At 42.4% G+C, this 18,833-nt stretch overlaps 1 protein-coding gene across 1 annotated transcript in view; it reads right to left on the bottom strand.

The window, feature by feature from the left end:
- The window catches only part of DNAH11 (dynein axonemal heavy chain 11), a 369,205-nt gene that overhangs the window by 19,140 nt on the left and 331,232 nt on the right, over positions 1 to 18,833 (bottom strand). The window contains 5 exon segments of the mRNA XM_059885820.1: positions 1,109 to 1,228; positions 4,800 to 4,991; positions 10,178 to 10,405; positions 16,840 to 16,967; positions 17,822 to 17,970. Coding sequence (XP_059741803.1) covers positions 1,109 to 1,228; positions 4,800 to 4,991; positions 10,178 to 10,405; positions 16,840 to 16,967; positions 17,822 to 17,970 — 817 coding nt within the window.

The raw sequence follows: 18,833 nt of genomic DNA, 5'->3' as shown, positions 1-18,833 counted from the left end.
GAAGGGGACGATAGAGGATGAGATGGCTAGATGGCATCACCGACTCGATGGACATGGGTTTGGGTGGACTCCGAGAGCTGGTGATGGACAGGGAGGCCTGGCGTGCTGTGATTCATGGGGTCACAAAGAGTCAGACATGACTGAGCAACTGAACTGAACTGATGGCTTCTGCAACAGAGAACAAACTATAGATTTCACTTACATCAGAGCCCCTGAATTGAAATCAATACATCTGCCTAGAAATAGATACCCATAGCTGGGGCCCCTGCCGGTGATAACTGAGTGGCCTGGGACAAATCACCATGCCCCTGCCACCATCTCTAAAACAGGGTGACAATATCAGTTCTGCGTAACTTACAGAGTTATTTCAGAAATGCAGTGGGGCTGTGCATGTAACAGTGCTCCCTATGGGCAGAGAAACCACCTGTGTGTGTAAGTGTGTGCGTGTGTGTGTGTGTGGGATGGATCTTGTTAAAACTGATTCTCATCTTATGGGTCTGAGATGGGGCCCAAGATCCTGCATTTCTAGCAAATTTCGACTCCCAGGAAGGTGGGCCAGAGTATATTCACAAAAGGCCAAGAATCTTCAGTAACATTCAAGGACTATTAACATAGTGACATCAGTTTTAAAAATTCTTAGAGAAAGACAAACATATGATGCCCCTTATACATGGAATCTAAAAGATATGGTACAAACGAACTTCTTTGTAGAAGGAGACTCACAGACTTAGATAACGAACTTCTGGTTGCCAGGGGGAAGGACGGGGAGGAGGGATAGTTAGGGAGTTTGGGATGGATATGTACACATTGCTAAATTTAAAATGGATAACCAAAGCAAGCCAAAAAATAAATAAATAAAATGGATAACCAACAAAGACCTACTGTATGGCACAGGGAACTCTGCCCATTGTTATGGAAAAACCTAAATGGGAAAAAGAATTTGTGAAAGAATAGACACAGGTACATGTATAACTGAATTACTTGGCTGTACGCCCGAAACTAACACAACATTGTTATTCAACTATTATCCCATCTGAAATAAAAAGGCAAAACAAAATTCATACTAGAAGTTCTTTCTCTAAGAAATGATTTTTTAAAAATGTCTTACCAGAGAGGGATTCATGAATTCTTCTAAATACGTACAGCACAGTTTGCGGTCCCAGTCATCTGTGATGTGGCCCCCATACATGATCTCACCAAAGAGGTAGCGGAGGTCTTCCCACGGGACCTGGTGGGGATCAGGCAAACGTTCACTCCCGGCGCCAGGGCAAAGGCCTCAGTCGACTGACAGCAAATCCTCCAGCCCCCACCAACAGAAGCGTTTAAAAGAGGTCCAAAAATTAGAATTGAACTGGCTGAGAATTATTTTCAGTGTGTGTGTTAATACATTCAGTAAAAATTCACTAACACAGAGCTTTATTCTTAATTTTTTTTTTTGTGGCCACACTGCGTGGCATGTGGGATCTTTGTTCCCCAACCAGGGATTGAACCCGCGCCCCCTGCAGTGGAAGTGCAAACTTTAACTGCTGCCAGGGAAGTCCCAACACTGAGCTTTTAATGAAGACTTTAAAGCAAACTTGAGTTATTCCCAGAACATGTTTAAACATTCAAAACCTCATCTAAAAACCAGGAGAAGCCCGCCCTATGTTGGTTGATATGGCTTTTGAGGGATGACCTACTTTTACGATCTGATCTGTATCAGGTTTTTATGATCTGATTCAGGAAAAGAAAGAAAAACTGCAGTTTGAATTTGGGGTATACTGAGAATTCCATCACCTTCCAGAAATCCAGGCAAACCAATTGAGTTTGTCACGGACTGAGGGCTCGGTTTATGGCGTGGCCGGGCTCCAGGACTACCCTAAGGGCTGCAGCTAAAGGCTGTACTGTGTTTTAGCACGGAAATCACGGCATCTCCTCTTTTCCGGGCTTCACAGGGTTTGAAGCCCCTTCTTTGCTACCCTTTAGCTTCCTCTGGGTTTGCAAAACATGCCAGCTTGTGATGGAGCCTTTCTAGACAGAAACCTTTATATCCTTGGGGGCAGTATATTGCTTCCCAGCAGTTCAAGTAAAAACTTAATTATAGCCTTTGAATTGTTGCATGATGTGACAGAACAAGTAAAATTGCCTCAACTATTCCAATGCACTTGCTACAGGTTTATTAGAATTTGAATAAATGAACCTCAAATATGTCTTTAAGTCACCGCGATGTGAATGAAAAAGAAAAGTGGCTACAAGGCACCATGCTCCCTCCACCATGCCATGGACTACTTCCAGAGAGCAGAAAGGGATGGGAAATAAGATTTCTTAACTTGATTTCTGTGATCACGTTTAATTAATGCCTTCTATATATTATGATTTGATACATGGCCCCCTCAAGATTTTAATCAGCTACAGATCTGTTCTGCTTAATAATTGATTTTCTTCCCCCAAATCTTGATTTTTGTTTTCTACATATACATTTTTCTGGCATCCTTCCCTTGGCATGGTGATACACCCTGAAAAAAAACAAGGGAACTTTTGTTATTCAATAGAGGGCCTCTTGAGCAGGTTGGAATGGGAGAAAGGTACTGTTACAGAGTAACAATTTTTCTTCCTACTTCCTTGAGGCTTTTTAAAACCAAAGTCAGAAGTTACATAGCTGGATTCCCAACCTTAAATGCAATCAAGTGATATTTTCAATTAAAGTCTTCCAACCTTGACATTCAAGAATTTCTCTATGGTGAGACTTATAAAATTTATATGGAAGAACATCAAAGTTCTTATAAGAGTTAAACCATGGGGGGGCCTTCCCTGGAGGCCCAGTGGTAAAGAATCTGGTGCCAATGCAGGAGACACAGATCCCTGATTCAAGAAGATCCCACGTGTCGCAGAGCAACTAAGCCTGTGTGCCACCACTACTGAGCCTGCGCTCTAAAGCCCGGGAGCTGCAACTCCTGAGCCCATGTGCTGCAACTCCTGAAGCCTGTGTGTCCTAAAGCTTGTGCCCCGCAACAAGAGAAGCCACCACAATGAGAAGCCTGCACTGGGCAACTAGAGTAGCCCCTGCTCTCTGCAACTAGAGAAAACCCTGCACAGCAACAAAGACCCAGAATAACCATAAATAAATTAATTGATTAAAAAAATTTAAATGTTGGCATTCCCTAAGACTTAATCTTTAAATCTCTCCATCACACTCTGTACCCTTGGTGATCTCATCTAACCACATAACTTGAAAGATCATCTATCAAATGCCTACTTCCAAGTTTATACGGATACCTTCTTGAAAAGGGCATCGTGTACGAGGAAACTATGTGGGCAAGTCAACTTAATTCCCAAACCCAAGTAACTCGCTTCATGGTATGTGGTGAATGACTTGGGTCAAGACATCTGAGAGACAAGACGGAGTGTTTAAAACCGGAAGCTGTGCTGATCCTGGGACCCCCGTGGGAGAAGGAGCAGGACACAGCAGGAGTCAACTGCTCAACTAGTGCTGCCAAGCCCAGGACGTGACCGGGAGACACGCAGAAGCTCCTCTCCTACCCCGCTTCATTCCTACCTCGACTGTGCACAGGATGCGGCTGAAATACGGTAATATGCCTGGTCCTGGCCTCCTGGGACAGGAATGAAGGACTTAAATGAAAGTATTAAGTGGTCTATTTCATTTTCCACCCAGAACTATGACAATAATCATTGTTACCTGCAACATTTTAAACAAAACGTGCTAAGATCAACACACAATGCTGTTTATTAAACTGGTCAAAATATGCTCAAAGTGAACTTCAAAAATTTTAAAAATGATAGCGACTATCACATACCATACAGAAGTAATTTATCTTGAATACAACCTATTCAACATGTGTTCCTTGACAGAACACATCCATGTTACTACGTACAAAGTGTACATATTCTGATAGTGGTCAAACCATCCTGAAAGCTTAAGAAAAATTTGACAACAAAAATTATAACAATAGTTACCAAAAGAACAGCAACAACAAAATATTTATACATAGAAACATTGGTTGAATGGTTTTAAAGGCCTTTTATAGAAAGTGTGACCTAGAGCCTAATGCCTGGTTGATTCAGACAAACACATCTCACTTTTAACAGACTGAAACTTAATGGAAAAAGTTCCCCTTATGAGGACTAAGCCAGAAAATCCTTACAAACGGTTCATCCTTTTTGAAATCCAATCACGGAGTTTGTAAGAGTTTACACAAATGTTCTTGATGAAGCATTCCCATTCCCATCTGTAGAACACATTTTAGCTATGGAATAAAATCATTCATCTACCTTTAACTTCAAATCAAGGGGAACATTACTGAGAAAGTCACAACAAGGTGGCATCCTTAATACATAATAATGACATATGCAGGAAATGCACCATTATTTATACATGTGACGCGCTGTAAATTGCTTCCATCATCAGAACTAATTGTAGTGATTATTAATGCAGTGTTATGAACTGTCAGAATTGCTGTACGTAATTACATTTGTGCAAATGCTTCATTACCTGCCTAATGAATCTGGCATATATGCACATGTAAACCACTGTTTTTGTTAACATAATGAAGGACAATTTTTTTTTTTTTGGTACTAAGCTGCTGATGTAGAACTGGTTTGACCTATCTTCTCAAGTTCGAGCATCCACTGTTGTAAAACCTTTGATCTGGTTTATTTTCACACTGGGCAGAAGATGCATATATAGTGTCAGCTATTTCAATAATAGCTTCAAAAGAGAAATTATGGTCCATCTGACAGTGCCCAAAGACTGACAGCTTCCACACACTCCCTGGAGAGGTTATCCGACCATGCACACTTACGTTAGGGTTTGCCTCTAAGTAGTTGTAGAGGACGCTGGCACAGATGGTGAGGTCCCCGGGACTGAACGGGTAGCGGCGGCTCCAGCCCTGGGGGCCAAACCTCAGCCTCCCGGCAACACAGGCATGGAAGTAGCACAGAGAGAAGAGGATGCTTTTAAACTCCTGCTCCTTGGAGCACACTTCAAGTGTATCCTGGGAGAAAAGAAAAAAGGAGTGACCATCTACCTGTATGGTTCCCAAGGGCAAGGGTCTGAGGTTTCAGTTATCTTGTAGAGGACTCAGAGAGACCTAGGACGGAGGTGACACGCAGCTCTGAGCTGGGAGAGCATAAGAGGAGACTGCTTGGCACTTGCTAATCTGTTGCTTTAAGAGGAATGGTTTTATTCTGCTTCAGTTATACCTTTGTTCCTCTAGAGAATGAGACCATTCATTCTGACCAGTGGTAATACTGTGTGACGTCATTTTCCCCTGCAAAAATTTCCTTGTACAATCTGGATGACAAAAGGCCATCATCTTAATTTCATCAGTGTAACAGAATATAAGTGAATGCCAGCTCTCCATTCCTCCCAGTTCCATGGTAATACAGATGATCTGAGCACACGGCCACTCATCGCAAAATAATTTCCCAGCCTCTCTTGAAGCTGGATGTGCCACACCATAAGGTCTTTTCCAACAGAATTTGAGCAGAAGTGATGTGTGCAACTTTCATATCACTTCTTAAAAGGAAATTGCTTGCTCTGCTTGTCATTCTTCCCCCTTCCTGTGAGCTAGAAACAACACTGATTGGGTGACTCGGAAGCCATGAGTTAGGTATATGGCGGAGGCACCAACCAGCTGGGTGTGTGGTTGATTCCACAGACTAGAGCTGCCACTTAGGTGCAACAGAAATTAAGTTGGACCATAAAGAAGGCTGAGTGCCGAAGAATTGATGCTTTTGAACTGTGGTATTGGATAAGACTCTTTGAGAATCCCCCAGACTGCAAGGAGATCAAATCAGCCAATCCTAAAGGAAATCAGTCCTGAATATTCATTGGAAGGACTGATGCTGAAGCTCCAATACTTTAGCCACTTGATGCAAAGAGTCTACTCATTGGAAAAGACCCTGATGCTGGGAAAGACTGAAGGCAGGAGGAGAAGGGGATGACAGAGGATGAGATGGTCGGATGGCATCACTGACTCAATGGACATGAGATTAAACAAACTGTGGGAGATGGTGAAGGACAGGGAAGCCTGGTGTGTTACAGTCCATGGGGTCACAAAGAGTCAGACATGACTGAGTGACTGAACAGCAACAAGAAATTATCTTCTTTGAATCACTGTAATTCTGTACTGCCCCTTGACTAATACAACTAATATAACCACCACCATGACAACTGGTTTTCTTCCAATGAACTGGAAATAAAATTCATTGTTGGGATGATAGACTGGCATATAGAAGAGTGGAAAACATATGCCCTGTATAGGAGATGTGTAAGATGTTTTTTGAAAACGCAGAGGGAAACCTGGCATGCCACACTGATACGGTTCTGGCTCCCAAAGCCATACAATTAAAAAATGAAAAATGGCTGTCTGGGGCTTAAAGGTAGTACTGAGCCATTCTCAGTTCTGTGAGGCAAATGAGGAAAAGTTGAGGACTATCCCTTCAGCTGATGCTGGGCAGCAGAGGACGATGAGGCCATATCAGCACCTTCTATCCTTTAAAGTGGTCAGATTACACACAGTCTAGACATTTAAATGGATCGGACAATGTGGGCATCTGCAAAATCTTTTTAGCCTGTTCTGGGTGGGAGTTCGGATCTGGCCTCCCAGGGCCTTTCAGGAAAAGTCTACACCCAGCCTCAGTTTGTTCTCTTGGTCCAGGACTAGAAGGGTTTTTAGTTCCTTTCTGTGTTGCTTTCATCAGAATCCCAGGGTACCACCAAATACAGTTCTAGAATTGGCCAGGCGCCAGACAGTACAGGCCCAACTAAATCACTAGGTCATTTCTAGGATATCTGTGGGACTTGAAAGTATATGACCATTACAAATAATTTTTCCACTATACATCAAGTAAAAGGCAAGCTTGTGAAAGGAGAGAAATCATATAATTGGAATTAATGTTGACAGTAAAGAATCTGCCTGCCAATGAAGGAGACAGAGGAAACATGGGTTTGATCCCTGAGTTGGGAAGATCCCATGGAGAAAGAAACGTCAACTCACTCCAATATTCTTGTCTGGGAAATCCCATGGACAGAGCACCCTGGCAGTCTACAGTCTGTGGGGCTGCAAAAAGTTGGATATGACTGAGCAACCAACATTTTCAATGTTGAAGGATATAAAAATTCATTGCTTTTACAAGTAAGAAATTTCTAGGAGACCAAATAGAAGTGACATGATTTTACTTAAGGAGTATCTAACTACTCACCTAACTCCTCCATGAATTACATACAGTCCCCAGAAAACCCAAAGTACTACAGTCAGCACATTGTTTCCATCTATACTTCATATAACCTGGTTTTAGCCTCAGTGCTAAAGAAAATCACAAGTCAGTGCCCATTGCACTATGCTCTGATAACATAAATGATGTTAGGAGAAAACATGAACTGGGCTTTCCAAGAAAAAGCATAAGTCCACCTAACAGTCCACATTCCAGGACAAGTGATCAAGTGTTCATATCAGGAAACATACAAATGACATTGTAAAGAGAGAACAGGCACTCACACGTAAGTATGTTGCATGCACACAGATACTAATTTAATATGCACAATTACCAATTTATTTGATTCTACTGCAAATCTTACAGAAAAAGAAATTTACATTTTTACTTTAAAAATCTGGTTATCTGCAGATGAAAGGAGCTCAAGCATTTATGACATCTCCAAGAGGCAGTGCTATTGAGCCAGAAGAGGAGGAGGTAGGTGGCATCCTAAAGATATGGTTCTTTACATACATACATACATGTAAATAATCGTCACTTAGTGATTATATTTACATATTCCAGAATGTTCAAGGTAGTAAAGGAATAATACTAAATGAACTTTGTTCACTATGAGTACACATGTCAAGATTTGAGGATACATCCCGATTTGGGGAGCAGATTAAGAATACAGATTATATTTGATTTGAAAATCAAAGCACGTAAAACAAACTACCCAAACAGAACAGTTGATGTGTTTAGATTCCTTGGGTGCTTTTCTCATCTAAGGACACCCAGGCAACAGGAGCCACTAGGACTCATTCAGCTCACCCAAAGGGGAACCAAGCTAGAGGGCGGTTAGCATCCTTGTCACAAGCTTTAGCAGATAGGATGACAGCCACAACATACAACATCCGGGATGGTACGCTTGGGAGAGGAGGTGTCTATGAGGGACACCACTAATTGCCAGCCCCAAAGTGCCTTCGTGCTGACTTTTACTGTCCAACATAGAGTTACTTTCCCCACCTCTCTTGCAGCTAGGTAATGCAGTGGGAGTAAGTCTGACCGATGAGTTGAAAGAAGTAGTATGTACTAACTTGAAGAATGCATCTTTACAAGAAAACAAACATGTTCCCTTCATCATCTTCTCTGTTCCTTCTTTCATCCTACTTTCTGGAACACAGAAACGGGAGCGGCCACTCTCACTGCCACCTGGGACCAAGGCAGCCCATCCTAGAAGCGTGGTAAGCACACTGGGCGATGACAAGTCTGTGGTGACAGAGGCGCTCTGAATGACCTGGCTCCCGATTCTCGTGTGATAGAAATACCTTTATAACCTTGTTCAGGCCACTGTTGTTTTGTACTTCCTTCATAAATAGCCAGCCATAATTCTAACTGATAAACAATGCTAGGAATCTATACACAGAGAGTCAGGGAGCACAGACTACTACCCTTTAAATATATAATCTGAATAAAAACTACATTTTTTCTAACATGACAACAATTCAGCATTTCATAAAAACCTCTTTAAAATTTTTTAGATATTCTTTAGAATATCTATTTGGGTGGTTTTTGCTAGATTTGATGCAAAGTTTATTTAGTGAATCACATTAAATATCTTTGCTTTCACTACTTATGACTATATTTAGTCTTAATATTTCAGAGGAGCCTTTCCAGTAGATAAAAAATATTGTCCCTTAAAGTTCTTAAAAGTCTCTCCAATAAATGCAATCTTCAGTTAATATAAGTGGTTTTTCAAGGAGCAGTCAAAAGAACTGATACTTTCACAAACTAGAACATGCTGTTCTCACTGGAGAAGGAATTCACGCACAAGCTCCGGGGATCTGAACATTCCTGTGGCGTATGCAACAATGTACATTTCCCTGGGGAGAGTGTCTGTAGTTTTACCTGATTATCAGAGTGCTGCTTACCAAAAAAAAAAGCTGAAGGGCAACTGGGCTGCAGCCTATGAAATGCTTACTTTTACAAACAAAGACAGCTGTTCTGGGGAGTTGGATAAATCCCATTTGAATATGTCAAACTACTCCTTTGTCTCTTACTTTGGCAAAAAGCTCAGGAATGTCATAAATGGCAGGAATTATGACATAAGTCAAGGGATAATAAGATACATGCCTGCCTTAGTTCACACAAAAGGATAATTCAAATATGTAACAGATTCAACAAGAGTTTCTGAGTGCCTTTTGTTTATACAGCCCATCATGTAAACAGGCTACAAACTACTCAATTATTGAATTAGGCAATTAACTGTATTCTTCAAAACTATATTCTTAGGTGGCCAATTATTTTAATGCCTTTATAATGGTCATTTATATGTCCAGAGGGTACTAGATAAAAAGTTAATAAGCATGTAGGCATATTTTCGGAGTGTAATAATGTTTCTAACAGGAGGCTGAATACTTATCACCAAATTATATGTGTTTTCTCTTTAGGGCTTATTCTACTTCTCCTAATAAGAATGTTTTTTACTGAGGATTTCCAAGAAATTAGAGGAAGGAATGGGAGCTCACAGAAATGGCAACAAGGAAACTGACGGACTTGATTATAGCAGAGACAGATGTGGTCATCTGAACAAAGACACTAATGGTAATAGAATTATCATTAATTTATAAATGTATGAATTTGTTTTATTTTGAAAGGAGGTGAAAATGTAAATTTGAAGGCAGTATGGATATAATCTAAAAAGAAGGGCTTTAAATTTAATGATATCAAAATCATACCTAAAAATATTAAACATTATACCAAAACTCGCTATGTCATCGTCATCATCCTTCTCAACAACATCAATAAGAGCAATGGCTTTTCCTCTTTCTTTGGTTAGAAATACTAGTCTGCCATGTTTGTCTTTAATAAGCAAGTTTCTCAAAGAGGCACGTGATTGTTCATTCTCTTTATATATATGGCTGTGGTTTTAGGTCTCACAGTCTTGTGAGAAGACCCTGGCTTTGGGCTTCTGCTTTCTTACCTGATCAAAATTGTAGAGAGCAGCATGCAGATTGGCCAGCATCCCTGTGGGGGGCTCGTTAGTGATCTTGATGGAATTCTCCAGGAGCCCCTGAGGGATGACATGCTCGCTGGGTATAGATGCAGACTCAGCACTCATGAAAACCCTGTAATCTCGGTGGCTTCCCTGGCTGAATCTTTCAAGCAGTTTCTCCAAGGTTCTCAGCCACTTGGCTACCAAATGGACATTCTGAAAAAGAGCATGGTTTATGACTGCTGTGAAATACTGAAGTACGTTACTTAAATTACAAGATTACAACATTTTCCCTTACAGAAATGTCTTGAAAACACAGAGAACCATGATTTAAAGTTTCCTTTATTAACACGTTAGGGGGAAGAAAAAACCACGACAGAATTGAGCACTGAACACGTTAAGTGCTCCAAATCACTACAGGTTGTCTTTGTAAACCAAAATCTCCTTCCAACACGCACCTACTTCCAACATCCACCAATCACTTCTGAGATGGAGGTCTTGATACTTTGCTTTGTTACAGTTCACACTCAATAACTGAGACTAATCTGGGTTAGTTTGACCAAGTATAAGAACTAAGGGCCAGAAATGCACCTGATCAGCCACTTCATTGTTACTGATGGAAATGTCCTCTACTCCAACTTCTACTCATTGGTGTATGAACTCTAACATGGAAATGAGGGATCAAAGACCAGCTGAGAAAGCAAGCAATCACTCTTTGTTAAGATGCGTTGTGTATTCCTAACATTATTTAACTTAAACCCCAGGGCTGTCAGAAATCGGGTAAGAAACAAATGTCACCACCATCACTCTTCGATTTTCAGTTTTACAATTTACAAATAGGCTCCTCCCATTCTAAACACCCACCATTTCAGCTTGGTAGTTGGTGCTATGAGAGATGTATAAAGATACCTCACATAATCTCTGGCCCTTGCTATAGTGACTGAAAATATCATCCCCAGGAATACATCATTATTTCCAACAAAGAAACACATTTACGATTATAATGGCTAAAGAAATAGAAAGATGGCAAACAGGGAAGGGAATGTAGGCAGCTGTTTTGAAGGCAGCTCTGTTGCAGGAAGCAGCTCCCTGCAGGATACCCGCCTGTCTTGTCACATTAACAAAGCTGTATCGTAGCTAACTTTGACCTAGGTGCCCCCATGTCCTACTCATCTCTGGTCCTAGAACCCCTCTCAGATCTTTTGATCACACATTGCCTTACCTAACCTGTTGATTCTTCCCTTAGATCAAAGTAGCAGAAATGGAAAGTAAGTCCTTAGCAGATGACTAGATCTTTTCCCATCCTCCCCTTTAGTAATCAGGTGAGCAGACTGTGTAAACAATTAACATCTGAAGAATGACCACAAGGTGCTAACAAGCCTGCGTGCATTGCTGGTGGTGGTTCGGTAGCTAAGTGGTGTCCAACTCTTGCGACCCCATGGACTGTAGCCTGCCAGGCTCCTCTGTCCATGGGATTCTCCAGGCAAGAATACTGGACTGGGTTGCCATTTCCTACTCCAGGGGATCTTCCTGACCCAGAAATTGAACCCAGGTCTCCTGAATTGCAGGCAGATTCTTTACTGACTGAGCTATTAGGGAAGCTCGCAAAGGGGGATGGCAATAGATCTGAACCCCCTACCTCAATGATGAGCTGAGATTACTTTTTTTCCTTTCCCTTTAAAACCTTTTATCGCTGAGCCAAACCTTTGGAGTTGGTTCTGGGAGCTAAGTCTGCCTTCTCCCCAGGTTGCCAGATTTCTGAATCTGGCAATCTTTCTGTTCCTACCAGCACTTACCTCTCCAGAATTGGCTTTTGGAGCAGCAAGTGGCCAAATCTGAATTTGATAACAGAACAGTAATGTAGATATCTTTCTTCAAAACAGTTTTGTTGTAAAAAGACCTACGCCAATCCAGTGGTTGACATTATTAGGCTTTTCTCCTCCTAGGAGAATACTGAACATTGGAAGGTGTCAGGGCCTGAATCGTGTCCATCCAAGTACATATGTTGAGTCCTAACCCTCAGCGAAAAAGCAAGAGAGTTCCAGAAAAACATCTATTTCTGCTTTATTGACTATGCCAAAGCCTTTGACTGTGTAGATCACAACAAACTGTGGAAAATTCTGAAAGAGATGGGCATACCAGACCACCTGACCTGCCTCTTGAGAAACCTGTATGCAGGTCAGGAAGCAACAGTTAGAACTGGACATGGAACAACAGACTGGTTCCAAATAGGAAAAGGAGTACGTCAAGGCTGTATATTGTCACCCCGCTTATTTAACTTATATGCAGAGTACATCATAAGAAACAGTGGGCTGGAAGAAGCACAAGCTGGAATCAAGATTGCCGGGAGAAATATCAATAACCTCAGATATGCAGATGACACCACCCTTATGGCAGAAAGTGAAGAGGAACTAAAGCACCTCTTGATGAAAGTGAAAAGAGGAGAGTGAAATAGTTGGCCTAAAGCTCAACATTCAGAAAACAAAGATCATGGCATCTGGTCCCATCACTTCATGGCAAATAGATGGGGAAACAGTGGAAACAGTGGCTGATTTTATTTTCAGGGGCTCCAAAATCATTGCAGATGGTGACTGCAGCCATGAAATTAAAAGATGCTTATTCCTTGGAAGGAAAGTTATGACCAACCTAGACAGCATTTTAAAAAGCAGAAACATTACTTTGTCAACAAAGATCCGTCTAGTCAAGGTTATGGTTTTTCCAGTAGTCGTGTATGGATGTGAGAGTTGGACTATAAAGAAAGATGAGCACTGAAGAATGGATGCTTTTGAACCATGGTGTTGGAGAAGACTCTTGAGAGTCTCTTGGACTGCAAGGAGATCCAACCTGTCAATCCTAAAGGAGATCGGTCCTGGGTGTTCATTGGAAGGACTGATGTTGAAGCTGAAACTCCAATACTTTGGCCACCTGATGTGAAGAGCTGACTCATTTGAAAAGACCCTGATGCTGGGAAAGATTGAGGGCAGGAGGAAAAGGGGATGACAGAGGATGAGACGGTTGGATGGAATCACTGACTCAATAGACATGAGTTTGGGTAGGCTCTGGAAGTTGGTGATGGACAGGGAGGCATGGCGTGCTGCAGTTCATGGGGTCGCAAAGAGTCGGACACAACTGAGTGACTGAACTGAACTGAGCCCTCGGTTCCTCAGAATGCAGCTATATTTGGAACAGGTTCTTAAAAGAGGTAATTAAGGCTAAATGCAGTCATTAAAGAGGAGAGCATACCAACCCACTGCAATATTCTTGCCTGGGGAATCCCCATGGACAGAGGAGCCTGGCGGACTACAGTCCATGGGTTTGCAAGGAGACAGACATGACTAAGTGACTAAGCACAGCAAGCACAGCAGACATTAAAGTGGACCTTAATCCAATATGACTGGTGTCCTTATAAGAAGAAGAGATTAGTAGATAGACAGACAGACACACATAGAAGGAAGGCCATGTCAAGAAACAGGGAGACTATAACCATCTATAAGCCAAGGAGAAGGACCTCAGTTAAAACCAACTCTGCTGACACCTTCATCTCAGACTTCTAGCCCCTAGATCAATAAGAAATTAAATTCCTATTGCTCAAATGATCCAATCCATGATACTTTGGTATGGCAACCCTAGAAAACTTTTACAGTAGGTAAGGGCTCTCTAAGTTTTCTCACTTACTTGCTACTAGATGATAAGGAGAGTGCTTCTCACATCTAACTGTGCACTCATACAAGTAAGCAGGAGCAAAATCTATAATAAAAATCTGTTTTGCATGCTCAAATGTGTTCTAATTCTCTACCTCAAGGACCATGACAATGCCTTGCTTGGAAAGTTTATGTGAAACAAATGTAAAAATATCCCTAGGTGGTGACTTTGGAGTCAGGGAACAGAAAAATCTCCAAGCGCACCATCGCTGTACACAGTCACACTTTGGAATCCAGCCTGGGGACCATTCTTGAGGATACCAGCTTTGAGACTGGCTAGATATCCGTGGCCATTTGTCCAAGGGCAGCAGTGTTTGTGCAACGTTTTTAGTCAATACACATATGTTGAAAACGACCCACTTTGCCCATGAAAAATGTTTTTTAATTCCATTATTTTAATTCACAAATCATCTGGTGTGCATGAGATAAAGACAGCGCCAGCCTGCTACCTTAGTTATAGTTTTCTGTGGAATGTGGGTTTTCTGTCAAAATGCTAGTAGCTGCCTAAACATCTTGAGGGGGGCTATTTCTGATCATAGTAATTGACTATGGTGGAGTCTGGATAAGAACTTATTACCATGTGCATACGTATCCTTTGCCCACGCCAACAAAACTGAATGTAAAATACAAATAATATAACAAGTTCTGATTATGCTGGTCTTGTCATGCTTCAAAGTCCTGCTCTTCTTTTAACTGCCAATCAAAGGGATACCACAAATCTTCGGAAACTGCAGAGTGTGGTGAAAAATAGCAAAAAAGTTACATTCTAAGTTTCTGGCTTATCACTAGGAACAAAAGTCTAGAATAGATACCCAAAAGGAGACCCTTCACAAAGTACAGTCTTTCAAGGCTTTTTTTTTTTTTAAATGGGAAAACTCACTACTTGCATTTTTGGGGGAGGGGACAACTGGTAGCTCAGCACAGACATAGAACCGACAGAAACATTTTGCTGTGGGTGCTGTCCTCTCTTAGGAGATAGCTGCAGCCTCCCAGTCTCATGCAGTCTGAGCCGCTGGATGTGAGGATTTGCAAAGGACTCTTTCTTCTGTGGGAAGATCCCAGGGTCCACACGACTGGCCAAGCAACACCTGCTGGTTTTAGAAAAACAAACCCTCCACTGTCAGCCATTTGACTCTGTGACGCTCAGAAGGGGACACGTCATCCCAAGTCCCCATACTGAAGGCTCACGGTTTAAGCAGTAGGTTGTATTCTCCCAGAAGGTTATATTCTGTGTGGATAATGGGCAGCGTCTTTGTGCATCCAATTTTATTTTAAGCATAAATGCAAACAGCATCAGCCCTGGACACTGGAGATGTTAGGGAAGGCCAGCATCCTGACAGCATGAGGTGGCAGTGTGGGCTAGCTGAAAACACATCGTCTGCTGCCAGACAGATTCTGTCCTTTCCCACTGGGTGGCCCCGAGGCCCTCCAGACTACTCGGAGGCTCAATTTTCTTATCTTTACAATGGGATGGTCATACCTCCCCTTGCAGCTTTGCTGTGATGATTAGCGACAATGTATCCCAGGAATGAATTGCCTAGTAGAGAGTATGGCATATAAAAGAGAACCTTTGTGCTCCAAATCAAAAGGCCAGACCCCCCAAGACAGCTGGCATGCCCTGCTGAATTAGGAGTCTGCTTGGCCCCTAGGTGCCACCTGAAGCTGGCCTGGCCTCCATGGGTTTTAGGTTCTTGCTGTTGCAAACTAAAAAACGCTGCTTTCCATCTCTTTCTATAAGGATGACATCATCAGCCACTGCAAGCACTGGCATTCAACACAGCCTGAAAAGTGTTCGGGGTGGAGGTCGGGAATAAGGCACTCTATACGCTGGGAAAACCTGGTAGAACAGACCTTCATAGTTAGGTATTTTCAGGAGAAAATGTCTTATGAATCTCTTTCTTGTATCTTTTTATACCTAGAAAATCACTAAAATCATTAGCAGAGATGTCTGCTCCTTGTGACTAGCAGCAACCCTCTACTGAGACGTGTGCTTGGTTGCCAAGACCACATACACACTGGCCTCTCCCCGCTCCCTCTCTGCTGTAGTTTCTCAGAGCTGAGAGTCTGTCTCCCGGGCTATAGTCCCCAGATAAAACTGAACTCGTACCTCCTTTGCGTGTTTTTTTTTTTTGTTTTGTTTTCAGTTGACACCAGAATCCCGAGTCATGGAAACTACTCCAGAGAACACTGACTGGCAGACTCATAGACCCATATATATATAAGCCCTGGAAAGGATAAAGGGACTAATTCTCAATCCTTTAATTTACAAAGAGAATGCTACACAATAAACTAGGGGCAGAGTCAGAGTCATAGGATATAATGAGATATGAAAAAATACTCTGTCAACTTTAAAGCTATATGCAAATGAGAGATGTCATGACAACAGTGTTGGTACTCTGTCTGTCTGTCTGTCCTCAAGCCCTACTGGGTGTTTCAGATATTTGTGCATAAAGAGAACAATGGGCTCCCTCTAGTATTTTAAATTTTAGGATTTCCCTGGTGGCCTAGTGGATAAGAATCTGCCTGCCGATGCAGGGGACATGGATTTGATTCCCGGTTTGGGAAGACTTCATATGCTGCAGAGCAACTAAGCCCAGGCACCTAGAGCCCATTCTCCATAACAAGAGAAGCCACCACAACTAGAGAGCAAGCCCCGCTCACCACAATTAGAGAAAGCCCCACGCGGCAGCGAAGACCCACTGCAGTCATGAATAAATAATTTTTTAAAAAGTTTTAACCACAATGGCTAGAAAATCCCTCAAAAGATGGTATGTATTCTTGTCGGTAGAGCTCCTTGTCACCTTGGAGGTGTCTCTGCTGCTGAGGGCACCCCCAGGACTCTGCAGATCACAATGTGTTATGTGAAAGGTTCATGCCCACTGGGCAGGGTGGCTCTGCACTGCCCATCGTGCTCATTCCCCATGCTGCCCCTGAAAACATGATACTCACCTGGAGTATGACCCAGTGTCCTTCTCTGGAAGCCTTCTCCAGGGCCGTTTCTGCCACCATCTCCTGCCCTTGTCCTAAAGACACGTTGTGGAATTTTCCAGAGTCGATCGTAAAGCCCAGTCTTTTGCCTGCGGGAGGGCATGACACAGCAAGCGGAAGAGTGAACCAAGGAGGGGTGAGAAAGGTCCGGCATGCTGTTACCTGATGTCTTCTGTGGCAACCGCTGTTACCTCCTGGGTTACTTTCCTAAAGAATCCAAACTAAACCTCTGCTGTTTCAACAGCATCGTTTTAAGCTTTCAGTGTCAATGGCAGCCTCCCCGCAAGCATTAGCAAAGCCTGTGGAAATTAGTTCCTCTGGTTTTATCATAATAAAGCTTTTGACATTTTGATAGGTGGCAAGCATTGTTATTAAGCTTTATAAACTCTTGCAGGAGTAGCAGAACACTGCCCTCATAAAAAGGAGCAACATGTGGTAGGTATCACATCATTTTTTTGACTGGATCAGCTCGTTCGGTAAAACGCAGGAGCCTCTCACCTTGCGAGGCCGTGCTGGAATCCGGCACAGTCAGGTCACAGCTCTATTAACCCGAGTTCTCCGTGCAGACCGTGGGGAATAGTCATCGAAAGCACAAAGTGACAGTGCCTAGCACAATCGAATAGACTTGGTCTAATGACCATTATTTAGTCACAGGGGGCACAAGATTACAAGAGCATGGAGAAAATTGCCCTCTAGCCCTCATCTAGTCAAAAGGTAGAAAATTGTACAAAAGAAACTTGCATTATGCCAACCAGAGGAATGTTCCATTTAAACATTTCTTCTGACTACAATGTTATTAACCTTACATTTTCCATAGATTCAATCTCCAACAGATGAGAAAGGGAAGAAAAAAAAAAAAACTAAGATAACTGTGAGCTGAAAGGAAGGTTGGGTTGGGGCTGGGTGAGAGTCAGGGCTGGATGGCCACCTCCTGGTCACTCACCCAGTATCTCCAGGTCTTTGAGGGCATCTACTCCTGGAGAGAGGATGAAGAATATGGGGGTGGCGGGGCTGCTCTCCTCAAATGCTTTAACCAAGTCCAATCTGGTCCTCTCTACATACTTGGCACCCAGTTTCTCCTCCACGAAATTCCTGTAAAAAAAAAAAATGCCAAAGATAGGATCGGTGCTTTTGACCTTGAAAAGTGCCACAACTTGAATCAGCTTAAACTGCAGACACAGGAAGGAAGCCAACCTTGTTTAGAACATATGATGTCTTGTAATAATGGCAGTATGAATCTGACTAGATTTATGCAGTCGAGTCAGTGAAATCTCTCACTGCTTTAGAAGCGATGAAAATCAGAAGCCTACATTCTTTTTGGGGGGCTACTGAGACCCTCCTGAGTATCATCAGCTGCCTGCATGTGGCTTTGTGTCCCCCCAAACCCCCTGCCAGACCCCCCATTACTTATGAACAGTTCATTAGATTTGCCACCGTGCAATTTTCCAGCCTGTTGGGCTTCTCATGAATATACAAATGCTTTTTGGGGTGTTTCTAACACAGGGAAGCTCAATTAAGCAGGGATTATTTGCCAGCAGCATCAGATTTAGCAGAAAGTAAGTACTACTAAGCAGAATTAACTTGTAAAGTAGGGTGCGACAGAGGCTTCTGCAAAGGGAAAATTGGCTGAAAAGACAAAGCAAAGGAAAAAACCTGCAGCAAGTGAATACTACTGAAGAAAAAGCAGCTCCATAGGGAAGAAACTTGAGAACTCTCTGGCTGGTGAATTCAAATTAGAATTAAGCAGCATATTACCACTGAGAAGCCAAAAGGGCAAAGAAAAAAGGACACTTCAACCAAGATTCAGACAAGGTTCTGCTTTTAAATTGTTCTGGTTGCAGAGTTACAGAACTATAAGTGAATCCCTGAAAGGAATTCATTTTTTGTTTGATGTGCAAAATCTTCAGAGCCAAAGTGCCGCCACCAAGTGAAAGACAATGAGACTCACACTAGGA

This window comes from Bos taurus, chromosome 4 (genome assembly GCF_002263795.3).
Source record: "Bos taurus isolate L1 Dominette 01449 registration number 42190680 breed Hereford chromosome 4, ARS-UCD2.0, whole genome shotgun sequence".
NCBI classification, from domain to species: Eukaryota; Metazoa; Chordata; class Mammalia; order Artiodactyla; family Bovidae; genus Bos; species Bos taurus.
Note: the sequence above shows the minus strand (reverse complement) of the source record. Positions and strands in the feature narration are given on the sequence as shown.